The sequence below is a fragment of the Oncorhynchus kisutch genome, linkage group LG10 (genome assembly GCF_002021735.2).
Source record: "Oncorhynchus kisutch isolate 150728-3 linkage group LG10, Okis_V2, whole genome shotgun sequence".
In the NCBI taxonomy this organism is placed as follows: Eukaryota; Metazoa; Chordata; class Actinopteri; order Salmoniformes; family Salmonidae; genus Oncorhynchus; species Oncorhynchus kisutch.
In genome coordinates this window covers 48,133,749-48,160,493 of record NC_034183.2, presented here as the reverse complement: position 1 = coordinate 48,160,493, position 26,745 = coordinate 48,133,749, and the positions used below count along the sequence as shown (strand labels likewise).

The following is a 26,745-nucleotide window of genomic DNA, read 5'->3' as shown; positions in this document are numbered from 1 at the left end:
TGTGCATTTTTTACCAGATCACTGCAAATTTGGGTAGTAGTACTAGTTCAGACATCTATTTTATCATGCAGAAAAAAATGAAGTTGACAATGAATATTGATAAAAAGTATATTTATTTATTTTTCATTAGTTATTTTATCATATATTTTCAAACTGCCTACCCTTCCTACCCTAACCGCACATCACTGGCGCTTTCCCTGGTTATGACTAAGTGGCAAGTTCCTGTCTGGGTATTGTCACGTTCTGACCTTTATTTCCTTTGTTTTGTCATTATTTAGTATGGTCAGGGCGTGAGTTGGGGTGGGCAGTCTATGTTTGTTTTTCTATGATTTGGGGATTTCTATGTTTCGGCCTAGTATGGTTCTCAATCAGAGGCAGGTGTCATTAGTTGTCTCTGATTGAGAATCATACTTAGGTAGCCTGGGTTGCACTGTTTGTTTGTGGGTGATTGTCTATGTTGATGCCTTGTTTCAGCGCAGCTCGCATTAGCTTCACGGTTGTTATTTTGTTTACTGTTTTTGTATAGTGTTTCAGTGTTCAGTTCTTTCTTTAATTAAACATTCAACATGAACACATATCACGCCGCATTTTGGTCCTCCGATCCTTCTCGCCTCTCCTCTTCAGATGAAGAGGAGGACGACCGTGACAGGTATCTTTACCCATATTAAAGAAATGTCCATTCATTTCTCTACTGTAGTTATTATTCTGCAGTGTGATCAGTGTTTTGCCTGCCTCTGGTCTGTTCGGCTCATGTCTGCACTTCTATGGTCTCTGTGATATTGTGGCAAACTGTACAGCTTAGAAAATGAATAAACAAGATATTTGCTCTATTAACCAAACAATGTCTTATAGTCGGTGTTGGGAAAATGACTCTTTGTATTACCTGTATTTTTTAACAGGTTTTTACTCTGTTTAGGCAAATTTGGCATCTGTCTTTTTCCTCTTCTTTCCTGTCCGAGTTGGTATACTCTGTGTGTTCATGTCCTTGTCTTCAATGGTTTTGAAATGCACAGCCCGAAAAGCTCAAATGGCCAAAAGTAAAGTCTGTTTCAAATGTGAGTTATGTGTATTTCCTTCCTTTTCCTCTTTGTGTCAATGAATAACCTACATCTCGGTTTCAAAATGATTGATTCTAATATCAGCCTTAGATGGTGGCTATAACATATGAATAGGAAATTATATTAATTGATGTTCACTGTGTATGTTCTACATGTGATTGCATATATTTGGACTTTGCGTGTTGATGTGTTTGTGTGTTGCATAGGGGTAGAGCTTTAGTTATTGCTGTAGCAGTAGAGCTCATACATACTTGCTTGCACAGGCTAGATACGTGTGGTTTAAGCATATCTAGTAAGTAGACTTTTATTGTATGGTGAGAGAGGTGCTTGGGCGTGCATGCTTTTGCACACCTGTGAGCAAATAAATTGGCATTTGAAAAAGTTTGGTTACTAGCTAGCTACCTTTGGAGTTTGGATCTCGCCACGCGGTTGGCCTCAGTTGCTGGGACAGCTACTATCTGTCCAGCTTTCCTGCTGACCAAGGCCAGGTCTGAGGAGCTGCTTGGTGTAGCAGCTAGCCTAGTTGCTGATCAAGCTAGCTGTTTTTTCTAGAGGGCTTGAACGCAGCCCACAACGCAGTTAGCCATTGTGGCTAGAAGCATGATTTATTCTGCACTTATGACTGTCTAGATCCCTGCTGTTTGTTGTTGTTGTTTCCAATCTTCCCTGTGACCTGCCCTGTCTGGAACTGCGAGGAGTAACAGCGTAACCTAAAAGAAGGTTATTTTAAACAAACAAAAATAGCTTAATGTGCTGTGTCCAACTACTGGTGGAGTCAACTAATAAAAGAATGGACGACCTGACCAGAGAGGTTCAGGACCTGAAGAACAGTTTGCAGTTCTCCTAGGGACAGTTCGATGAGTTTAAACAGGAGAACGGCAAGATGACAGCAAAGTTATTGAGAAAGAGGACATCAGTTCTGTATGTGAATCCATGATAACAATGACGGAGAAATCTGATTATCTCGAGAGACAATCATCAAGGCGGAACAACATGGTTGTGGATGGAATTGCAGAATCTCCACATGAAATCTGGAAACCTGGAGTCTGAGGATAAAGTGAGGAAAATGATCTCGGAAAAACTGAAGATGGAAAACAGGAAGGTTGAGGTGGAGTGCACCCACAGGACTGGAATCCCCACCACAGGCCCAGGTGACATACCCATGCCAATAGTGGTCAAGTTCCTGAGGCTCAAGGACAAGGTATCTGTTATGTAAAGTGCCAAGAACTTGAGAGGAACATACATCTTCACCAACAAGGACTTTCACCAACAAGGACTATCCTGAAGCTGTGTGCCAGAAGAGGAATGAACCTGCCTGCCTGTCCAACATCACTACTCTGGACGGCTCTGACTTGTGGACAACTACAAATACCTAGGTGTCTGGTTAGACTGTAAACTCTCCTTCCAGGCTCACATCAAACATCTCCAATCCAAAGTTAAATCTATAATTGGCTTCCTATTTCGCAACAAAGCATCCTTCACTCATGCTGCCAAACATACCCTTGTAAAACTGACCATCCTACCAATCCTCGACTTCGGCGATGTCATTTACAAAATATCAACAAATTGGATGCAGTCTATCACGGTGCCATCCGTTTTGTCACCAAAGCCCCATATACTACCCAACACTGCGACCTGTACGCTCTTGTTGGCTGGCCCTCGCCCCATATACTACCCACCACTGCGACCTGTACGCTCTCGCTTCATACTCGTCGCCAAACCCACTGGCTCCAGGTCATCTACAAGACCCTGCTAGATAAAGTCCCCCCTTATCTCAGCTCGCTGGTCACCATAGCAGCACCTACCTGTAAGCACGTGCTCCAGCAGGTATATCTCTCTGGTCACCCCCAAAACCAATTCTTCCTTTGGCCGCCTCTCCTTCCAGTTCTCTGCTGCCAATGACTGGAACGAACTACAAAAATCTCTGAAACTGGAAACACTTATCTCCCTCACTACCTTTATGCACCAGCTGTCAGAGCAGCTCACAGATTACTGCACCTGTACATAGCCCATCTATAATTTCGCCCAACCAACTACCTCTTCCCCTACTGTATTTATTTATTTTATTCCTTTGCACCCCATTATTTTTATTTCTACTTTGTACATTCTTCCACTGAAAATCTACCATTCCAGTGTTTTACTTGCAATATTGTATTTATTTCGCCACCATCGCCTTTTTTTTGCCTTTACCTCCCTTATCTCACCTCATTTGCTCACATCGTATATAGACTTATTTTTCTACTGAATTATTGAATGTATGTTTGTTTTAATCCATGTGTTACTCTGTGTTGTTATATGTGTCGAACTGCTTTGCTTTATCTTGGCCAGGTCGCAATTGTAAATGAGAACTTGTTCTCAATTTGCCTACCTGGTTAAATAAAGGTGAACCAGGCTCTGAGGGGTTGCCAGTCCTCTTCTGGCTGTGCCGGGTGGAGATTATAGGACTACATGGCCATTTAAGGCCAGATAGTTCTTCAAGATGTTCAAATGTTTATAGATGACCAGCAGGGTCAAATAATAATCAGTGGTTGTAGAGGGTGTAACAGGTCAGTACCCCCACACCACTAGAGGGATACCAACAGAACACCAACTTACTACCCTGTGACAAGGCTGAGTATAGCCCACGAAGATCTCCTCCTCCGCACGAGCCCGAGGGGGTGCAAAACTGGACAGGAAGTTCATGTCTGTGACTCAACCCACTCAAGTGACGCACCCCTCCTAAAGACGGCATGGAAGAGCACTAATAAGCCAGTGACTCATCCCCTGTAATAGGGTCAGAGGCAGAGAATCCCAGTAGAGAGAGGGGAGCCGGGCCAGGCAGAGACAGAAGGGCGGTTCGTCGCTCCAGTGCCTTGCCGTTCACCTTCACACCCTTGGGCCAGACTACACTCAATCATAGGACCTACAGAAGGGATGAGTCTTCAGTCATGACTTAAAGGTCGAGACCGAGTCTGCGTCTCTCACATGGATAAGCAGACCATTCCATAAAAATGGAGCTCTATAGGAGAAAGCCTCCAGTTGTTTGCTTAGAAATTCTAGGGACAATAAGGAGGCTTGCGTCTTGTGACCGTAGCGTAGCGTGCAGGTATGTACGGAAAGACCAAATCGGAGAGATAGGTAGGAGCAAGCCCATGTAATGCCTGTAGGTTAGCAGTAAAACCTTGAAATCGTCCCTTAACAGGAAGCCAATGTGGAGAGGCTAGCACTGGAGTAATATCATCACATTTTTTGGTTCTAGTCAGGATTCTAAGCAGCTGTGTTTAGCATGGATAAGCTTGTCTGCATCATTTTTGGATAAAAGGTTTCTGATTTTTGCAATGTTACGAAGATGGAATGACAGGCTCATTGTCCCCCCTCCCTCCCAAAGCCTGGAAGGGATGAGCAAACCAAGCCTATGGGTTCGTAGCTTCAACCCCACAGAACACACACACACACTTACACACATCAACTGATTAATGGATTGCTGAATGTATATTTTTTCTCTTGCTTTTTTTTTTCTCTTGACAAGTGCTAAATAATATGTATGAAATGCTTCATGTGATGTAAACAGAGAGGTCTATTTTCTTGGAGACCTGAACATTGACTGGTTTTCATCAAGCTGTCCGCTCAAGAGGAAGCTTCTCACTGTAACCAGTCGCCATTGGCGTCGGCTAATGACGTGGATGTTGATTAACAGGAGTTGGGTTAATTAAATGCGGAAGACACATTCAGCTGTACAACTGACTAGGTATCCCCCTTTCCCTTTCCCTAATGGGGATCCTAATAAATAAATCAAATAAATAATGATTTTTGCTCTAGATTGCAGGAAAAGCTGTTTCAGGTGTTGGAAGGAAAAAAAACTCTGGACCATCCCTCAGCCATACTCACATACTCGTGCCCCCTCAGACGTTTGGCTGCCATAGAAGAGAGTCACATCCACCCTGTTACAGTAGGACTGTACAAGACCAATAAAATGTTTTGGACATTAACTAGTGTTTTCAATGTTGGCTAGAGACTACAGCGAATACATTTAGTTATGGATTTCATGGATTCGATCACTTTTGATTTCCGGAAGACATACCATCACGTGCTCGTTCCTCTATGTATTGAAAGAGAAACACTGGGCAAGTTTGATTGGTAAGGTGAAAGCAACCGACTGTAGACGAAAGTCGAGGAGTGAAGTCGGGTGAGGTTCATCTGCAACAGCTGATAGTCGGATACTGATGTGGTTTTCCAACAGCAAAGCTCAGTGTAACAAGATAATGAGCCATTGTTTATAATAACCATTTCTCCAACCCCCATATCACAAACTGAAAATATATACACTACCGTTTCTAAGTTTGGGGTCACTTAGAAATGTCCTTGTTTTTGAAAGAAAAGCGATTTTTTTTGTCCATTAAAATAATGTCAAATTGATCAGAAATAAAGTGTAGACATGGTTAATGTTGTAAATTACTATTGTAGCTGGAAACGACAGATTTTTTATGAAAAATCTACGGTTGCCCATTATCAGCAACCATCACTCCTGTTTTCCAATGGCACGATGTGTTAGCTAATCCAAGTTTATCATTTTAAAAGGCTAGTTGATCATTAGAAAACCCTTTTGCAATTATTTTAGCACAGCTGAAAACTGTTGTTCTGATTAAAGAAGAAATAAAACTGGCCTTCTATAGACTAGTATCTGGAGCATCAGCATTTGTGGATACAATTACAGGGCTCAAAATGGCCAGAAACAAATTACTTTCTTCTCAAACTCATTCTATTCTTGTTCTGAGAAATGAAGGCTATTCCCATGAAAGAAATTGCCAAGAAACTGAAGATCTCGTACAAACGCTGTGTACCACTCCCTTCACAGGACAGCGCAAACTGTCTCTAACCAGATTAGAAAGAGGAGTGGGAGGCCCCGGTGAACAACTGAGCAAGAGGACAAGTACATTAGAGTGTCTAGTTTGAGAAACAGACACCTCACAAGTCCTCAACTGGCAGCTTCATTAAATAGTACCTGGAAAACACCAGTCTCAACGTCAACGGTGAGGATGCGACTCCGGGATGCTGGCCTGCTAGGCAGTTCCTCTGTCCAGTGTCTGTGTTAATTTGCCCATCTTAATCTTTTCTTTTTTATTGCAACTCTGCCTAGAAGGCCAGCATCCCGGAGTGTATGTGCACATTGTACTGTACAATCAACTGGTGACAGAAACCCAAATATCACATTCATTTGTACATAATCCACTGCATACATGAATTGTGGCAAAGTTGGTTTCTGTTTCAGTCACATCTTTGGTCAAACAAAAACACCCTAATGATTGGTTGACAATAGAGCCTCCCACAATGCAGGTGAAGGCTGCAGGATGAAGTTGCTGTTGATGAAGTGATTTTTGTCAAGTTCATGCAATCGACATGTAGGTGCAAGTCGGAAAACTATTATAACCCCATAATGCAACCATGGTCACCGACTTGACAAGCGTGGTCTGCTCAAACACAACCACTTTTTCGACGCCATTTCAATACAGCTACGACCGGAAGTGACTTTTTCATAGCAGGTTAGGAGAACTTATGCAGCAGGTCAGGATTATTCATTTAACAGAGTAGGATAATTAGGTTAAGGTTAGGAAAAGGGTTAGGGTTAGCGAAAATGTTCTCCTAACCTGCTACGAAAATCACTTTTAGTCATAGCTGTCTTGAAGTGTCGTGAAAAGAGTGAGTGCGTTCATGCTGATCCCTTTTGCCAAGCCGTACAAAGAGTGTTGCATTATGTGCAACGAAAATGTCAGACTTGAGCCTACTCCACAACTGCATGAAATTTACAAAAAGCATGTGATCAAAGGTCATGACTGCAATCGACTGCAAAGTTCTTTGGTTGATCTTCACCAACTTCATCCTGCAGCCATCACCTGCATTGTGGGTCAACCAATCATTAGGGTGTTTTGTTTGACCCACGAGAACATGGCCAAAGATGTGATTGAAACAGGAACCAACATTGCTGTGATTCATGTATACAGTGGATATGTACAATTGAATGTGATATTTGAGGCTCTCTCTCACTAATTGATAGTATAACATACACACATATATTTACAGTTTGTGAGTGTGTGATATGGGGGTTGAATATGTCTTTTTTTTTTTTACATGACAAAGAAAAGCTTTAATAAACAATGGTAACACTGCCATGTTGCACTGAGCCTTGCTGCAAATAATGTAGCAGAGGTGAGTGGGATAGAGAGCAGCGGGGAAGGCATTTTTTCTCTATCCAGAATTCTGTGAGTAGCGTCTGTAGGTGTACATGGGGAATGAAAGGGGGAATGAAAGGAGGGATGGGGTTCTGTTGACAAGGCATGAGGTTAGGCCATTGCTAGTGGGTCAACACACAGATGGGAAATGACTCACTTTATATATATATATATATATATATGTGTGTGTGTGTGTGTGTGTGTGTGTGTGTGTGTGTGTGTGTGTGTGTGTGTGTGTGTGTGTGTGTGTGTGTGTGAGTTGGGTTTAAATGAGAGGCAGAGCAAAATATCAAGGAAGCTGTCGTTTCTCTATTCCATCGGCCTGCTTCGGGTGTGAGGCTATTAAATATTTAAATGTGTAATTCGCACTCCGACCTGAGAAAGGTAGCAATAGGCAAGACAGAGTCTCGTCTGCCAGAAACGCACAAGAAGAAGAAGGAGAGTCTGGCACGAAAGAAGCGGTTGCTATGGCCGACATGTTTCCATATCAACAATAAATGGACCTAGCTTGTCGTGGTAAACTAGCCAGAGGTAAGTAGCCAGCTATTTAGCCAACTTGCTATCCATAACCAAGTATAATTCAAAGAAGAAACTCTCATAACGGCGTGCAATGTTTGCAACTCTTTTCATTAACTTGCAGCGTTGGTCGCATTGCAACTAAGAGAACGTTAGTGAGGAGGCAAGGCAACAACCTACACAAGCCACAAGACAACTAGATACAGTACAGTAACTAGCTAATGTTAGTGTAGGCAAATGCCTAGTTAGGTAGCTACCTGTCAAAGTCATACCTAACGTTACACGTATACAGACTAACGTTACTAGCTAGCTAACGTTAGCTAGTCAACTCTGTGGGTAACCTTTCACCCATTTTTGATAATTGCCTATATATGCATGACAATGTCATTCATGTATGTCACTTTCCTGGCCATAGTGACCAACTCTGCAGTCACTACATTCATTGCTTGTGTTGTCATGGGTAGAAGTAAACTAATACGAAGTGAGCAGGACTAGGAGGGTCTCTTTAGTTCAGCCTCCTTTGCTCATGCCTACTGTAGTACTTGACAAACATTGTGGCAACATGTAGCTAACATTTTAACCTGCCAAATAAATACTAAGGCTATGCTTCCATTCAAATGTGAGTGAGTTTTCTCTCCAGAAGGAGAAGGGAATGGCAGAGACAACAGAGAGCAAGAAGGAGGAGGCCGATTACAAGAGGCTCCACAGCTTCCCACTCATCAGGGTGAGACAGATCGTTTCGCTGCTGTGACACATATGTGGTTCACAAGTAGAGGCTGTGCGACCGTCGGTTTCTTGGAGTAAATAGTGAGTGTTGTAATGTATTGTTCTGATTTCTTCACAGCACACAGACATGCCAGAGGAGATGAGAGTGGAAACGATGGAACTGTGTGTCACAGCCTGTGAGAAGTTTGCCACCAATAATGAGGTCTGTCCGTCTGTCTATACACTGTGCGAAGTGCAGCTTGATTAGTACAGCACACTCACTATTGCTTTAATCCAACCAGTCACTTTTTAAAACCAGGCCTGTATGTAATCCACCCTCTCAGCCAGTCTGGCATTGTGTCAGCCTGCCTCACCACTCATTCCAGCAAACCTGTGTGTCCATCTGGACTAGAACACTGGTTCTCTCTCTCTTCCTCCGTCTCTCTCTCCTTCTTTCCCTCTCTCCTCCTGCCCTCTGTATTTTACCCCCTCCATCACTTCCTCTCCTCTCTCATAGGCCCAATTCCAAATGGATCCCTCATCCCTATCAATGGATAAGTATTCAGTTTCAGCCATATTGCTGACTTCTATCCTTTACTCTCAAATCCACAAGGCGGTGTTGACAAGGGCTTACGGATAGGAGCCAGGGATTTGGTTTGGTTTCTGTATCTTCTCAAACCTCTCTCTCTTTCCATTTCAGAATGCGGCGAAGATGATCAAAGAGTCAATGGATAAAAAGTTTGGCAGCTCGTGGCACGTGGTGATTGGTGAGGGCTTTGGCTTCGAGGTGACACACGAGGTCAAGAACCTGCTCTACATGTTCTTTGGAGGCAGCCTGGCCGTGTGTGTGTGGAAGTGTGCTTAGCACACACACACAGGCACACACACACACCCCTCGCACCCAGTCTGTCTCTACCTAACGAGTGTGTTTATATATTTATATACACATCCTGGATGATTCACCAATCTCTGAGCTTTGTAGTATTTTTCTTTGTTATTTACTGATTGTGTGTGTGTGTGTGCGCGCGCCTGCCTGTGATGTCCCATACATCATTGATTGATTAGGCTGAGTCATAATTGATATATTGTATTCAATATCAGCATGTCACACTCTTGCCTTGTATGTGCCCAAACAGTATGAAAATGACCAAGTTTTATCTGTATACAAATGTGATCATTTCTACAGAGCAGTGAGTTCACTACATGAAGGAGTCTGCTGTCTCCTACTATCCTACTGATAGAATTCAGTGGGGCTGAAACACTTGCACTCTCTTTCCCTATTACTTTCTGCTCTACTTTTTTAACTCGAGGTGGTGTGTGTGTGTTCTCATCAACATCTCCTCATGCTCACCTTTCCAGCTCTGTCTTTCCTCCATTCCGCTTGTACGTTGGCACACTGTCGTCGCGGTGGGCTGCTATGCCATCTGCTGAAAAACATCCTTACACACAGAAACACACTCTCTCAGTCTCTCTTATTGCTCTCAATTCACACGGTCTCTGTTTCTCCAATCCTCTCTATAGATTATTTTTTTATCTCCTTCTATAGTAGTATACCTTTAGTCTTTACCTTTCAGACATGAGTCCCATAAGTCACCCTTGTCTGTGTCTCTACTCCTCCTATAACTGATAAGATATCACAGGGACTTTTATATCCTCTCAATGTACATTAAATACTTGAATTTGAATGTGAAGATGGAATCTGATTTTGTAAATGATCATCATGGGCTTTTTATGAAAGAGCTTATTGTTCAAATAATAGTTATTTTCTGTCACGCCAACGTTATAAGATAGTCATGGATAGGTGTCGTTGTTGTTCTGAATTTGTATCACAACTGATGATATTACATGAGCTATTCTGACTAGGCCTAGGCATTGCATTTCAATGGATATCAACTAGGCATACAGTCTCAATGCCACATAGAATCCTTTATGTTGTCAACCGTGGATGAAACCAGGTACCATAACACTGATGCGTTGTATTGTTGTTTTCACTTCAACACTATGTTTGCATACATTCATAAATTCATTGCACATGAAATTATTTCTGAAAGTGATAAAAATGTTTTAGTTTTTTCAAATCTTCCGATTGTGGGTGTTGTTTGTTGAAGGTATGTGGACCGGGGATTTATATATACAGGATGTCCCTAGTGTTCACTATGAAGCAAACGGGATGAAATGGGGAGGGACCTACCTGAATGTGTCCAGTAAGAAACACTTATTTTGGTTTTTCCGTTGCAAAAACGGAAAGACCAAAACCCTACAGAGTTCCCTTTTAATTAGCCACCATGCTAACACTATAACCAAGGGCAACCTGCCCTTTAAAACGCAACAACCAACAGAGCAATCTGCCCTTTGATGTAATAGTTTCATATTAGAGAAGGCAATTTACTGCTAGGCCCTTGGTGGTCCTTCTTATCTATAGGCCAAGTTCTGAAGTAAATAGTTCTATATAGCAAGGCACTTAACCCTAATTGCTCATGTAAGTCCTTCTGGATAAGAGCATCTGCTAAATGACTAAAATGTAAATATAAAGTGCAGGTTGTGTGTGAGCACAGCACTGACCCTGAAATTTGAGTTTCTATGGATGTGAGTGAACCTACGTGCGTCCAATCACCTAGACTAGAGAACAAATGACACTGCTCCATATTCCGTCTCACACTGTTATTGGGTGCAAGCAGCAAGAGTGTTTTTAAATCTTAGTTCTCTTTTCCTCTTCTAAATCATCCTAGATTCCCAGAACCCTCTAGTCTCTCTCGCACTCTCTCCCCGAGTCATCTGTTTCCCTCATGTCTTCCTTTTTATTTGTTGCTCTCTCTGCCTTAGTCTCATTTCTCCCTCTGTCTGTCTATTCAGCTGTACCAAAATAATATTGTTTTTCTTTCTCTATTTCCCGTTCAGGTCTACATTCTGCCTCTGCTTTCTCTAATTTGCTCCCTTGCCTCTCCATCTCTATCCCCCCACATGAAAAAATACTATAGTATACTATGGTATAAATATTACAGTATTCACTAGTGTTTTTGCAAACATTACTGTAGTATTTAGTACAGTGTTTTTTTTTCTAGAGATGATACTGTTGTGTTTACTATAGTATTCTCTAGTTTACAACAAAATTCTATAGTAAGTACTACACATCGAGGGATAATATTGTTTTTAATATATTATTTTAAAGTATATTACAGTTTACTACACTGAACAAAAATATATTAACTCAACATGTAAAGTGTTGGTCCCATGTTTCACTAGCTGAAATAAAAAATCCCAGACATTTTCCATATGCACAAATTTCTCTCAAATTTGGTGCACAAATTTGTTTATATCCCTATTAGTGAAAATGTCTCCTTTGCCAAGATAATCCATCCATCTGACAGGTGGCATATCAAGAAGCTGATTAAACAGCATGCTCATTACACAGCTGCACCTTGTGCTGGGGACAATAAAAGGCCACTCTAAAATGTGCAGTTTTGTCACACAACACAATGCCACAGATGTCTCAAGTGTTACAGTTGGCACCGCAGGAATGTCCACCAGAGCTGTCGCCATTTTAGAGAATTTGGCAGTACGTCCAACCGGCCTATCATGTGTAACCACAACTAACCAGGACCTGAGGAGTATTTCTGTCTGTAATAAAGCCCTTTTGTGAGGAAAAACTCACTCTGATTGGTTGGGCCTGAATCCCCAGTGGGTGCACTCCTGCCCAGTCATTTGACGGCCTAATGAATTTATTTCAATTGACTGATTTTCTTATATGAACTGTAACTCAGTAAAATATTTGAATTTGTAGTATATATAATTCTATAGTAAGTACTGTAGTTTTCTATAAAAAAAACTAGTATTTTTTATTGTGGGGGCCTTCCCCTCCTATTTTCCCTCTACTTCCTCCATCCTCTCTCACCAACACACACAGTCTGACACACTGACTTACACACAGTCTGACACACACTCTCTTCCTCTATAGCGAGTGACAGATTGTCCCAGTGGGAGACAGGGAGGATTAGCACTATCCCACAAGCTGTTGCCTTGGAACAGGGAGAAGGGATGGATTGATGGAGAAAAAGAGTTAGGGAGTTAAAGAAAAAAGGCATTATGAGAATGGGATAAGGATGACAGTCCTTTTGGAATGCCGGGATGCAGGATTACACAGGGATGATTTAACTGTGTGTGTGGCTATGTGTGTGGATTCTCTGGATCAGTCTTAACATGACACATTAACACATGTTACCAGCACTATGTTTTGGTATTCCACATGTCCCCTCTTGCAGTTCATTTCCCATGCATGATATTTCCCCTCACTCCATCTCTTTTTCTTAACGTTCTCTTAATTTCTCCCTCTCCTCCCACTCTTTTTCTTCTCACTCTCTCTCTCTCTCTCTCTCTCTCTCTTGAAATGAAATATTCATTGGTAGCCAGGGAGTAACTGAACCACCAGTGCTACCCACAGTGACTCTGCCATCAAAGAGCTCTACCCTCATCTCTCTGCTGGCCACGCCATCACTTCACCCACCATCTGTAACAAGAAACACTCTCCCTCTCGTCCTCTCTCTGTCTCAACACTAGTAAGTCTGCCACGGCAGTGAGGTGCAACACATTAGTCGACTGGGTCAACGTTGTTCTTGTACCTTTCTTTTTTTTGGTTTGAAGTAACAGACAATTATGGTGAGAATTCTGGGTAGTTTCCAAGCAACCTACATTAACTGCTTTGAGGGAAACAGGACGGACTTTGAAGCTTTGGTCTGTGTCTGAGGAATAAACTGGCCCCATCAGGAAATAATCAGGGATGGAGGGAAGGAATTAAAGGGATAGAGGTAGATGAGGAATGCATTTATCAGCAGGTAAGAGAGCTGGAGGGAGGGTAAAAGGAAAGGGGGAGCGTGGGAATTGAGGAGAGATAGATGAAGCTGAGAGAAGAGAGGAGGAAGGAGTACAAATATTTGATCTAGTCAGTGCTCATGGGTGCTTTGTGAAGTAATACTGCTACAGTATGTTACTACAACACTCTCTACAAACATGTGAAGCTGAGTGTGTGTGTGCGTGCGTGAGTGTGTGTGTGCGCGTGTCTGTGTGCGTGCGTGTGTCTGTTTCTGGGGGAAGGGCCCTGGTGGTCAAAAGTAGTGCACTATATAAGGAATAGGGTGTCATTTGGCATGCAAGCTCAGTAGACGGAAGGCTGGGGCTGTAGACTAATGAGTCTGAAAATAGAGAATGAGAACCAGTCAATAGAGAATGAGAGCCAGTGGGTGACGACCCGTCAAGAGTGTGTGTGTCTGTATCGGTGTGTGTGTGTCTTGTGTAATATATCCCATCTACAATTCAATCCAATTACGCATTACAATATGTATTTCTATTGAAAGTATCTGGTGTTCTAAAAAACTAATCCTAAAATAAAGGGGTAATATGAATGTCCCCCTCCTCACTGTAACGTCCATCCCGGTCACTCTAACCTGGCTCCTACCTCTGTTCTGTTTGAACTAGCGTGACCACACAGATAACAGGACCACTATCAGCTGTCTGTCAGGGAGAGAAAGGGAGAGAAAAAATTGACAAAATGAAAATGTACTACAAGTGTATTTTTGCCCTGTCACATTTATTGAGGATCCAGAGAGAGTGAGGGGAAGAGAGAGTCTCACAACTTCTTGGCACATTGTGAAAAAACAAAGTAAGTAATGCATTAGCCATCCTACTGCTGCTTCATACTGGGAATGTTGGAGCGGTGGGCCTTCAATAATATATTGATTCTCTTTAGCGGTGCTTGATTCTCAGGGTAGCTAACTGGAATCACATTGTGTCTGTGCTTTGATGAGGAGAGGAGATTGTTAGATTTGTGTTAAGGAATACTGGCCTGCTGTTTCTGGTGGCTGGCTGTCTTTTCTGTCTGTCTGTCCGCCTGCTTGCCCGGTTATGACTCTGTCACATTTCCCTTTGTTTCCTTTATGCCTGTTAATCTGTCATGACTCTTGACTCAACAACTGCCTTCTTCAGAGTTTTGAATATTATAAAGCAGATTATATTTGGAGGTAATGTGAATTGAAGTTTTCACTCTCTCCCAGCATGGCGAGGCAGGGCGTGGGTCGTCTCTCTCATTCCGTCTGTTTGGTATTGACATGTCTGTCCCTGGCTCTCCACCTCATCCTGGCCCTCTTCTGTCTCTCCGTCCTCCAAACATCCTGCGTTATCCCCCCCCCCTCCTCCTGTTCCTCCTCTTTGTCTTTTCCTGGAACTGTTCCCCATGGAAAACAGGGGAGATCTCATTCCCTTTCCTCACAAAGCAGCTCACACAAATTACCAGTAAGTCGCATGAATGGAGACTTTACCAAAATGGCCGCCCACATAGACCACAAGGTGGAGGCCTCATTCAACATTGTCAATGAGAAGGAGAAGGACAAAAAGCTGATTCAAACCAAAATGGCCACCAAAGTGAGCCAACGGATCAGCAGTCGCTCCAAGCTGGAGGCCCTCTTCAGCCACCCGCTGTACAACCTGCCACGCAAACATCTGCTGGAAGACGATTGGCTGCTGAAGTTGAAGCCAAAGAACAAGGGGGGGGACAGTGAGGAGGAAGATGAGGAGGAGGACAGTGACAAAAGCAGTGAAGATAGTGAGTGGTGAGTGAGAGAAAGAGGAGTGGAAGACCACTGATAACAACAAAGTAGAAAAATTAAAGAGGAAAGAAAATGCTTTCTAGATAACAACAAAGTATATCATTCTGTCATAGCATATTACTTTTCTCATACATTTTTGATACCCATTGCTTAATTGGCCTGTTTCCCCATCCATCTTCCCCTGCTCTTTCCATATAGGCAGAGTGACAGCGAGGAGGATGGTTATGACCGAGCTAATTGGACTAGAAGTGCGGACACCCACCCTGCCTGGCTGAGGTACCACCTTGGGATCTCTCGCTGGGAGCTGTATGACAGGAATGACCCTAGCGTTGCCGAGGTGACTCAACAGATGGCCACACAACGCATTCTCAGCGCAGGTGAGAGGGTTGAGCTGGGGTGTGGACATGTAGCTAAGACTAGGAATAAGACTACGGTTAGGGTTGAGCCGGGGTGTGGACATAGTGAAGCTAATAAGGTTAAGGTTAGGGTTTGGGTTATGGCTAGGGTTAATGTTGAGCTGGGGTGTGGACAGGAAGGGTTAGGGTTGTGGTGGTTGAGGCTAGCGTTAGTGCAATGACTGGAAGGATACTAGCAGGCTAGTTAGCATTAGCTCACAAAATTACCTAGAACTTCCTTCATATTGGACATAGAGACTTAAAAATGGTATACAGGAGTTCACTTGACTCTGGGGAAGTACATAAAGGATTATGTATTCATTACCAAAATCCTGAAGTATCCCTTTAATTTATACAGCTTTTTTGAGTAAACTAAGCCACAAATATTGTAATTCAAACACGACTGTCTGCAGTACAACAGCCTGTGGCACCACTGTAGCTTGCTTTAAAAAAAACTAAAGTACTGTAGCTATTCCAAGTCAGTTGGGATAAATGCATGAGCCTTAAAATGGTGATGGTACTGTTTTATCTTTCAACCCCAAGGGGAAGCCCAAACTCCACAAACAAGATGATGACTCTGTTACTAAGCGGAGTTGAGGTCAATTCTGTATCAATCAGCATGAACTGGACATGGAGTAAACTACACTGAACAAAAATATAAATGCAACAATTTCAAAGATTTTACTGAGTTACAGTTCTAATAAGGAAATCAGTCAATTTAAATAAATACATTTGGCCCTAATCTATGGATTTCACATGACTGAGAATACAGATAAGCATCTGTTTAAAAAAGGTAGAGGCGTGGATCAGAAAACCAGTCAGTTTCAAATCAAATCAAACGTTATTTGTCACATGCGCCGATTACAAGAGGTGTAGACCTTACAGTGAACCGGTTAGTCGAGGTAATTGAGGTAATATGTACATGTAGGTAGAGTTAAAGTGACTATGCATAGATAATAAACAGAGAGTAGCAGCAGCGTAAAAGAAGGGTCTGAGTAGCCCTTTGATTAGTATCTGGTGTGACCACCCTTTGCCACATGCAGCGTGACACATCTCCTTCGGATAGAGTTAATCAGTATCTTGATTGTGGCTTGTGAAATGTTGTCCCACTCCTCTTCAATGGCTGTGCGAAATTGCTGGATATTGGCAGGAACTGGAATACACTGTCGTACACTTCGATCCAAAGCATCCCAAACATGCTTAATTGTGAGAATACAGTCCATGGAAGAACTGTGACATTTTCAGCTACCAGGAATTGTGTACAGATCCTTCCGACATGGGGCCGTACATTATCATGCTGAAACATGAGGTGATGGCAGCGGATGAATGGCACGACAATGGACCTCAGGATCTCGTCACGGTATCTCGTGCATTCGAATTGCCATCAATAAAATGCAATTGTTCTTGTTGTCCATAGCTTATGCCTGCTGATACCATAACCCCACCGTCACCACAGGGCACTCTGTTCACAACGTTGACATCAGCAAACCGCTCACCCACACGACGCCATATACGCTGCCATCTGCCTGGTACAGTTGAAACCAGGATTCCTCTGAAGAACACACTTCTCCAGCGTGCCAGTGGCCATCAAAGGTCAGCATTTGCCCAATTAAGTTGGTTACGAATTCGAACTGCGGTCAGGTCAAGACCCTGGTGAGGACGACAAGCACGCAGATGAGCTTCCCTGAGACGGTTTCTGACCATTTGTGCAGAAAATCTTCAGTTGTGCACAGTTTCTTCAGATGCTTCAGATTCTTCAGGGGCTGGTCCCAGACGATTCTGCAGGTGAAGAAGCCAGATGTGGAGGTCCTGGGCTGGTGTGGTTACACATGGTCTGCGGTTGTGAGGCCAGTTGAACGTACTGCCAAATTCTCTAAAACGACATTGGAGTTGGCTTATGGTAGAGAAATTAACATAAAATGATCTAGCAACAGCTCTGTTGGACATTCCTGCAGTCAGCATGCCAATTGCATGCTTCCTCAAAACTTGAGACAACTGTGGCATTGTGTTGTGTGACAAAACTGCACATTTTAGAGTGGCCATTTATTGTCCCCAGCACAAGGTGCAGCTGTGTAATGATCATGCTGTTTAATCAGCTTCTTGATATGCCACACCTTTTAGGTGGATGGATTATCTTGGAAAAGGAGAAATGCTCACTTGTGCATAACATTTGAGAGAATAAGCATTTTGTGCATATGGAACATTTCTGGGATCTTTTATTTCAGCTCATGAAACATGGGACCAACACTTTACATGTTGCGTTTATATTTTTGTTCAATATATGCTATTCCTGAATTATACAGACCACTAGCCATAACCCTAACCATAGCTTCATGTCCACACCCCGGCTCAACTCTAAGCCTAGCCATAACCCCAATCCTAACCCTAGCTTTGTGTCCATGGGCCCATTCAACCCACACATACACACGAGACACAAAAGAGTTGGCATTACAGTGAATGAAGAGATTACCCTGGGAGGCTGTAAAACATTGTCTGATGGCCCTCAAATCCTGTCTGTTGTGAGACTGTTCAGAAGCCTTGGTTGGGATCCATTTGTTTATCTATCACATGCAAACATGGAAGTAGCAGTACTCTAAAAAATGCTTGGTTGTTTGGTTGACCATGCTGGGTTGCAAGCATTGGGTCACTTATAGGTTGTTTTCTTTTTTTAAAACGCTGGATTATTGGTGATGGGTTATCGAAATTGGGTGTGGGTGAGTGGGTGAGCTCAGAAGACTAGCAGGGGCGTGGCTTTTAGATAGTTATTTTTGGCCACCCGTGAAAGTAAATGTAATTCCGGTTCATCTGCTTTGTTGTTATTTCATGTTAAGGTTGAACACTGCCACTTTAATCAATGTTTCCCAAGACCTTATGGATATTTCAATGTTGGGATATGTAGATAATAATGTCATGAGTTTTATGTTATAATATATCATGTGCAAAAAAAAAAAAGTGCAGTGTACAAACATGATGAACAGGAAATACATTTGCTATTACAGGTGGCCAAAAATAATTGTCTGAAACCCATGTCTCTAATAGGCCATGCCTCCTGAAAATAACCTATGGAGTGGTTATTTCATCCCAACTAATCCCAACTGTTATTTCATCCCAACTAATGGTTAAAAAAAACTGATGGTAAAATAAACCCATGTTTGTATAATCCATATTAACGCAACCCAACTGGCTGGGTCAAACTAACCCAGTGTGTGTTCTGTCCAATATTTACCCAGCGCTGGTTTACCAAAGAAGCTAAATAGGGTTGTTTTTAACCCAGCATTTTGTTGTGTGCCAAGCTACTGTGTATGGGTTTGAGCGTGTGGGGAAGGGGAGGGGGGAGGGGGAGTGGGAGTTTTGTGTGTGTGAGTGAGTGAGTATCATAATTAAACACACAATCTAAAGAAACAAACAAAAAGAAACAAACAAAAGCCAAAAGCAATTCTTAAACACTAACCAATCAACCATAGACTGTGAGGATAAAATCTAAAACCACTGAAAGCAATTATAAGTCTTTAAACTGCAAAATACACAAAGTGATTACACCAAACTAGAACATCAGCAAATGGATGACAGTAAAGAAACAGTCAGAGTAGAAACGTGAAAGCCAGATAATCGAAATCTCCAGCTCCTCTGATCTTTTGTTCTGAGGTCAGTCAATATAATCCTGCTCTGATCATAAAAAAATCCCACTCACACATCCATGCATATAAACACACACAAACATATGCTCACACACAAACACACGCATACACACACACTTTGAATACTGTATGTGTTGAGCATAAAAGATTACGCAATAATCAGCTTGTGTGTGGGCTGGCCCATAGCCACGCTTCATATACTCCTCCTCATCTTCCTCTTCTTCTCATTCCTCCTCTCTAAAGTCACTAGATTCTAGAATCACCACTAAATGATACCAGACAGTTTTTGATGTTCGGCCACATTCTGTACTTTATGTAATGAGGACACCCTGTGGAGAACAGGGGTAACTGCATTTATGTAAAATCCACTAGAAATACTGTACTATTACCAAAAGAACACCATCAGTGCAGTCAATGACAGGTACCTATGGTGTATTTCCTTTGAATGTTGTGGAGACCCTGTGACTTTCATGTGTTTTAATGTACGGTATGTGATATGTCTCTGTGTTCTGAGGGTCTGCATGCTGGTGTGTGATTATTATGGTGACGTTGTAGCGTTGTCTGTTATGTGTGTTTCAGTGCAGAAGAGTGGGGGTACCCAGCTCAAGCTGATCATGTCATTCCCCAACTACGGACAGGCCCTCCTCAAACCCATGAGGTGAGAAATCACGATACGACGTATGATCTTTATTTACTTGCCCTTTATTTGACCAGGTTAGTCTCATTGAGATTAAACATCTATTTAGCAAAAGAGGCCTGGCCGGAAAAAAGCAGCACACAAATTGTCAACATTTACAACGTAAAACACAAAGCACTACAGTTTAAAAACATCAGCTAATACATTTAACAGGCACATTGGAGTGTTTGTTTGAACCTAGGGGTCAAAATATTGACTGCCCCTTGTGTCCAGCATATGTAATGATGCCAGAGGGGCAAACATGTACAAGTTATCACCATAGTCGATTACAGGCAAGAAGGTAGCAGAAACAAGTATTTCTTCTCACTTTTTAAAGAAAAACACGACTTATTTTGAAAATAAAACCCCAATTTGAGCCTGAGCTTTTTCACAAGACCCTAGATGTGGGGTTTAGATGTGAACCACTCATCTAACAAGAAACTCAAGTAAGTTGATACCCTTTTCTATTTGCTCGTCCTGCATAGTGACTATGCATGGAAGAGTCTAAAAGGCTCTGCATGGTCAATCCGACATCTGCAGTGGCCATACAGCATTTACTGCGACACGGCCTCTGCAGAAGTCAGGGTATTTCTACTTCTTGCGTTTCGTTAAGCAGAGCAGAGCTGTTGTCAAGGAAGTAAGTTTGTGTTTATACTGGACCTTCCCGCCCCACCTACCGTCAACCAATCATGTCAATGCAGAGTAATATATAGCCCTCCGCATTGTTCAAATTTGGGCAGCATGCGGCGATGCAGTACAGAGCTCAATTTGACCTCGGCATGCCTCTGGAGGGTCCGCAATTGCGGCACACCCTCCATACGGCACCTCCGACCAAGCATAAATTAGCTTTAATGGTTTCATCTTAGATTTCATGAAAACCATGAACTTTGTCTTATCAGCATTTAAGAGCAACCTCAGCTGACAGAGCTGAGCCTAGACAATAGTAAAAGGCACATTGCAGTTCATCAAAGAACAATATGATATACAATACGGCTTACAATACGATATACTACCTTATGATATACAATATGATTTACAATGCGATATGATACTATACAATACAACACAACAATACAACTTTATTGTATCAGTCACATAACACTCTTACTCTTTCACAGTAATCTTATTTTGGAGGTGAGAAAAATCACATTGTTCTGTGTGTGTTTTATGCAGGCAGGAGAGAGATGCAGAGACAGACTTCAACCTGTTCTACTTCTCTGATTTTGAAAGACACAATGCAGAGATTGCTGCCTTCCACCTAGACAGGTGAAAACAATAAAAAAATGGGCCTCCCATCTGAGATTAATCTGTGTGTCAAAAGAAAGAGGAGAAAATAACTTCTAAATCACTACCACTGATTTCTATCTCTCTTTATCTGTGTGTGTGTGTCCTCTCTCAGGGTGCTAGGTTTCTGTAGAATCCCTCCAGTGGTAGGTAGACTCATCAACATAACCACAGAGATCAGAGCTATCACCACAGACCACAAACTATCCAGAACCTTCTTCACCTCTCCTGGTGTGTGGCGGTTGGTCCAATCAGCTTTCATAATCAAATCTAACTCTCCTGGTGTGTCCAATCAGCACAGATAGCAACCAAATGTCCCTCCTTCTCTGTTATTAAGCTTGTGTGTGTATAGTGGCTTGCACTATGTGCTAGTCCAGAGTTTCCCAAACGGTTGGTTGGGTTGCACTGGTGGGCTACAGTTTACTTTTCTGTGTCGTTTTGGGTTTATGACTGGTCACAAGAAAAAGTTCTAAATGCTTTTAGATGGGTTATGACCCCAAATGTTTGGCAACAACTGTCCACTGTAGGCCTACTACTTGCATTTAGTCAGTTAACTGTACTATTCACCCAACCCCTTGTCTCTCTCTCTCTCCGTCCGCCTCCCCCAGTGGGTAATTTGTGTTTCCACGGCCAGTGTGAATACTACTGCTCCACAGAGAACCCAGTGTGTGGTCGACCCCAGGTCTTGGAGGTGTCCCTGGCCTCCATGCTGCCTGACCTCTCCCTGGCCCCCAGACGCTCCTGGAGGTCCCCTTGGAGGCGCTCCTACAGCCGCACCAAACTGGCACCGTGGGTAGTGGGTACCGAAATGGGCCCCTTGCCTGGGGGTCTCTAACTATGGGAGGGGATGTGAAGAAACCAAGTGAAGTGTATATCTGTATTAGTGGTTATATACTGTACAGTAGATGGCAAACTGATGGGTTGGAGGTATAATTCAACGTTTCGATTGCATTGATAGAATTCAACTGATCAATGCAATGTAATAATGTGTAGTAGTATCATATTGTCCCCCACTGGGAATAAACCCGTGCATTTGACTAAAGCATACACTGTTCGAGTCCATACCTCACATGCAGCTGCTACTGTTTCAGATGGGAGAAGAACCCAGATTACTGTGACACGGTGAAACAGACCCCTCCATACAACCAAGGCACCAGACTAGTGGATCTAATTGACATGGTCATTCTGGACTTCCTCATGAGTCAGTAAGCACACTGAACAACACAGCTTCTACTACTATTACTACTTCAGTAATTCCAATATTCTTGAAATCAGTAACAATTCAACACACTACCTTGATTTCTCTTCTTTAGTTTTTTTATCGAGTCACTGAAGCAATACATTCCATAAGAATGACTAAATGTTCTGAACATTTCCCCACACGACCATATTAGGAATGTGCCAAGGTTTAAGTCCACTGATAATGTGGAACAGATTTTGAATAGACAGAAAGCAATAAACTATTGTTTTGCTTTAATTCCTACTAAGGTAATATGGACAGACATCACTACGAGACTTTTGAGAAGTTCGGGAATGACACTTTCCTGCTGCACCTAGACAACGGGAGGGCGTGAGTACCATAGCTTCCATCAATAAGGTGATACATACTGTATGTTCAGTGGCGATTTTAACATAAAAATATTGGATGTATCAAAAAAGCAAATATGCATCGAAACCACTACAGACACAAACGTTATAACATTCAGTTATGATCAGTTTACTTCCCATAGTCAAATTCAGCATGGGTCTACAATATTACATTATTAAAGTATTGGAACGCAGCCAAAACACCATTCTGAGTGTGTCTGCCTGCCTTTTACCAAGACGCTCCAACGTTTATAAAGTTACTCCCTCACTTCATCCATTGTATAGTTACAGTTCCATGAGTATAACAGTGGCATCAAACATTAACAAGCCGCTGCTTGTTAGCCACTGCTTCTATTCACCACCAACCACAGTTGAATCTTCTTTTCCAGCTTGCTTTCTTTTTAACGGGTGGGCTTATTTCAATATTTAGTGGCTGATGAGCACCAAAATGTTTTATCTCTACGTTTTCTACATAGCTTGAAAATGATTTTCTAGGAGATAGTCAACATGATAACTTTTCAGCTGGCTAGAAGATAAACAATGAAGTTGACACACATCAGTCCAATCACTGGAGAAAAGGTGTAGACTTATCTGTGACAAATGACCTTGAGCCTTCTTGGACAAGCACTGCCAACTGAACTCTATGGCAGCACCCAATGGGAAGAAGCTGCCTGGTCGTCAGTGAGCTCTCCCAGTAGGGGCTGGGGTGTTGTAAGTGACATCACCCTGAGCCAATCACGCGTAACCAGAGAAAATCAACAACGCCTACGCTCTGTGCTTTCTCTGGCTGCCCCTCCACCACAGAAGGCACATGAGCGAGGCTGAAACAGCTGCATTCTGGATCTGCCTTACTCAAAGAATATTGACCAAAACAATGATATGACATGGAGGAGTCGAGTATGCTGTAATATTAACTCGAGCAGTTATTTTGTTTACATTGTTTGCTAACTGATACGATATAATGTTGTCACACAAATTAATGCCAGAATTACATGCAAAACAGGGCCATCTGCTGGACAGTGGTTGGGCTGTGCCTCACTTGCCCTGAATGATGCGTCGCCAGTGCATATGTTGAAGTTATTGTAGTTTATACATACCGATATAACAGTTGTGTAATATTGTGGAAACAATGTTATTTTTAGGTTTGGGCGTCATTCTGTGGATGAACCCTCCATATTGGTGCCCTTACGACAGTGTTGCAGGTAAAACTATCAACTTGTATAAAGATCTGGACAAGTGCAGCAGAAAAAAAGTGCAAGAGGAGACTCATCTCTCCCCCTCTCTTCCTTCTCATTCTCTTTCTCTCTCTCCCTTTCCTCCTTCTCTCTCTCCCTCTCCTTGTCTTCCTTCTCTCTCTCTCTCTCTCTCTCCTTGTCTTCCTTCTCTCTCTCTTTCTCTCCTCTCTCTCTCTCCCCTTGTCCTCCTCTCTGTCTTTTTCTTCTCTCTCTCCCAAATCTCTTTCTCTGTCTCAGGATCCGTCGCTCCACTCTCATGCGTCTGCGTCTCCTGTCCCTCCCGGGCTTCCGTCTGAGTGATGTCATGAGGGAGTCTCTGTCCCAGGATCCCCTGGAGAGTGTGGCTCCCCTCCTCTCTGTACAACACCTCTCCGTGCTGGACCGTCGTCTGAAAACCATCCTGCAGGCTGTACACACCTGTCTGGAGCACCATGATGATGTTATCCATGATGACTTACAGGGATATGATGTTAACTTATACCGGCACTAGACAATAATTAAGACTGAACATCCATTTACAAAACCATCACTGCAATATGTCTATCATTGGATTCAGGTGTGGTTGATGATGAGATTATTGTATTATCAATCAATCAGTTAATTATGTGTATACATTCATGGCACATTTTAACTGTGTGTGTTGCCTAATGAAAACAAAAATTATAAAGTGTTTTAGCATTACAAGGGTGGAGTAGTGTTACTTGAGTTTTCAGACAGCAAGGCCATTTGATCACAACAATGCCAGCACTCAGTAGAAAGAGAATGCAGTATATCAGGAAGTTATGGTGACAGAACTCACAACTTTTCGGAGTAGTCAGCCTGTAAGCTGGGATAGAAGGAAGCAGTTGCTTCACTGAGGCTGTACTAGTGGGACGTGTACTCCCATCGTACAGATCCGTTTATCGGTTTATGTTCCCCAGGGGAGCTGGCCACTTGATCCCAAACTTCAGTGGAGGGATGGCGTCTCTGTCTTCAGGACTGCTCCTTCTAAAAGACTGAGGAGGCGGGACCTGGTCGGTCTCTATGTCTGCTGTCACCTTGAGAAGACTGGCGAGGTTAATCTCGCCATCATCCTCATCGTCGCCTACCCCGAGAATGAGTCATTGGACTGATAGAGGGAGGAATCGAGGCTATCCATGACCTCGCTAACCAAAAGAGAAATATCGCACTCTCCCAAAAGCTTGGCTGGAGCGTAAAACCTGTGAATTGTCTCAAACAAAGACGTGTAATGAGTTCACGCTCAAAATTATGTTTTATAATGCTTACTTCATTATTCAATGTTAAATTGTTTTACTGCATCAGGGATAGCCCTTATGCAGTAAAAATGTTACAACTTTGAATAATAGTAGTGGTTAGCACAGTAGAGAACGCTATAGCCACGGGGTTGAGATGCATTAGCTAGCTAGCAGCGACCCTCAGTGCTTAGCGGTTGGGCTAGGGTAGTGTTAGCCCCTTAGGTTAGCTTACTCCCGCGACCGCAGAGCCATGTGACTGGGTCTACGGTCTAGTTAGTGCCTGAGACTGAATGCAGGTTAACTAGGTGAGGGGGAGAGCTAGCAAAGCTACCGGGTTGCAGGTAGAATTGTGTGGTCAGTTAGCCTGAGCCTAGCCGCGTGGGCTACTCGAGTCCCACTAGCTAGCTACAGTAGCTAGCTGGAGGTGACCGAGAGGTAGAAAGAGGGTTTCTTTCTACACAAGCAATACCACCTTTTTGCAGGTAGAATTGCGAAGCTAGTTTTCTTTGCAGCGAGTTAGCCAGGTTAGCTTGTGAAGAAGAGCACCACCATCTGGTGGTCTCCAATAGAGGTGCTGGTTTCATTTATAGGTGCTACTGTCCCAGAGTCCCAGAAAGAGGATTGATAATGACCAGCAGGAGACAGGGAAACAACTTACACTTTATTGCCACACCGAAACATACAGGCACACACAGCAAACAAGAAGAGGAGATGAATTATTGATAGTGCGTCACTATCCATACAATCACTAACACATGGTTGGTAAGTCCAGAGTGGAGGATTGTCCTTATAGGAAGGGTCCAGTGGTGAGTTGTGTTGAGGTGGTACAGAGTTCTTCTGACCTGTTGTCTCTCTGCACTCCTATGTCTAACTGAAGCGCAGACTGTGTTGGAGGTTTGAGAGCCTGTGAAGAGTGTTCTGGAAGGGCCCTAAGCAACCCCCTAGCAACACAGTAGCCAGGGCCAGAGGTGTGAAACCGGGGGATGGTAGCCTCTACTGTGCTGGAGATTTTCTAAAGTTTGTGCCTCAATAGCTAGGTTTCCATCCATTTGGCGACAGATTTTCATGTTAATATTCTAAAATCTGCATTTAAACTATTCCCAGGGAGCTAGCCAAGTTATCATCAGCCACGCTGCGTGAGCTAACCGAGTCCAAATAGCTAGCGGTGAAGATAGCTAGCAGAGGTAAAAAATATATATATATTGAATTTCTACAGAACATAAGGTACTACTCAGCCTCACAAGGGTGTCCGAAGTCCCCAGCAGCGAGGACCTTGCAGGTTGCCTGTGAACTTTTGAGTCAGACTAGTCTCATAGACTACGTAACATAGTAAACATAAATCCAGCACACTCAAATTAGTATGTTAGTATGTTACTTTTGGTATGGTTACATAAGATAGAAGGCAACCACAAAAGGAAGGTGGTTGGTTGGGGTGGATGAGTGGGCATATAACACGAACATCTATTGTTCCAAAGGTTGCGGGCTCAAATCTCATCATGGACAATTTTAGCTAATTACCAACTTTGTAACCACTTATGACTTTTTAGCTACTTTGCAACTACTTAGCATGTTAGCTAACCCTTTTAGCTAACCTTCCTCTAACCCTAAAATTTA

At 42.8% G+C, this 26,745-nt stretch overlaps 2 protein-coding genes across 3 annotated transcripts; both read left to right on the top strand.

The window, feature by feature from the left end:
• Window positions 1-7,640: 7,640 nt before the first annotated feature.
• On the top strand, window positions 7,641-10,563 carry LOC109898279 (dynein light chain 4, axonemal). 2 transcript variants are annotated; one of them, XM_020493186.2, is made up of 4 exons: window positions 7,641-7,795; window positions 8,421-8,504; window positions 8,625-8,708; window positions 9,186-10,563. In XM_020493186.2, exons 2-4 carry the CDS (start codon window positions 8,433-8,435, stop codon window positions 9,348-9,350), a joined length of 321 nt encoding a protein of 106 aa, XP_020348775.1. In that variant the 5' UTR covers window positions 7,641-7,795; window positions 8,421-8,432; the 3' UTR covers window positions 9,351-10,563. The 2 variants fall into 2 exon arrangements, with proteins under 2 accessions (XP_020348775.1, XP_020348776.1); XM_020493187.2 differs by having other exon boundaries at window positions 7,681-7,795; window positions 8,405-8,504; window positions 9,186-10,559.
• Window positions 10,564-15,284: 4,721 nt separating this feature from the next.
• Window positions 15,285-24,581, top strand: LOC109897558 (extracellular serine/threonine protein kinase FAM20C-like). The gene is made up of 9 exons (XM_031833847.1): window positions 15,285-15,458; window positions 19,694-19,772; window positions 20,964-21,056; window positions 21,190-21,305; window positions 21,683-21,863; window positions 22,166-22,275; window positions 22,563-22,644; window positions 23,804-23,863; window positions 24,134-24,581. Exons 1-9 carry the CDS (start codon window positions 15,431-15,433, stop codon window positions 24,384-24,386), a joined length of 1,002 nt encoding a protein of 333 aa, XP_031689707.1. The 5' UTR covers window positions 15,285-15,430; the 3' UTR covers window positions 24,387-24,581.
• The last annotated feature ends 2,164 nt before the right edge of the window (window positions 24,582-26,745 follow it).

Coding starts and splice junctions, on each gene's coding strand:
- LOC109897558 (XM_031833847.1), top strand. CDS start 15,431: ATGGCCACACAACGCATTCTCAGCGCAG. Junction 21,057..21,189: donor GCTGCCTTCCACCTAGACAG/GTGAAAACAATA, acceptor GTCCTCTCTCAG/GGTGCTAGGTTTCTGTAGAA. Junction 22,645..23,803: donor CACCTAGACAACGGGAGGGC/GTGAGTACCATA, acceptor TGTTATTTTTAG/GTTTGGGCGTCATTCTGTGG.
- LOC109898279 (XM_020493186.2), top strand. CDS start 8,433: ATGGCAGAGACAACAGAGAGCAAGAAGGAGGAGGCCGATTACAAGAGG. Junction 8,505..8,624: donor ACAGCTTCCCACTCATCAGG/GTGAGACAGATC, acceptor ATTTCTTCACAG/CACACAGACATGCCAGAGGA. Junction 8,709..9,185: donor AGTTTGCCACCAATAATGAG/GTCTGTCCGTCT, acceptor TTTCCATTTCAG/AATGCGGCGAAGATGATCAA.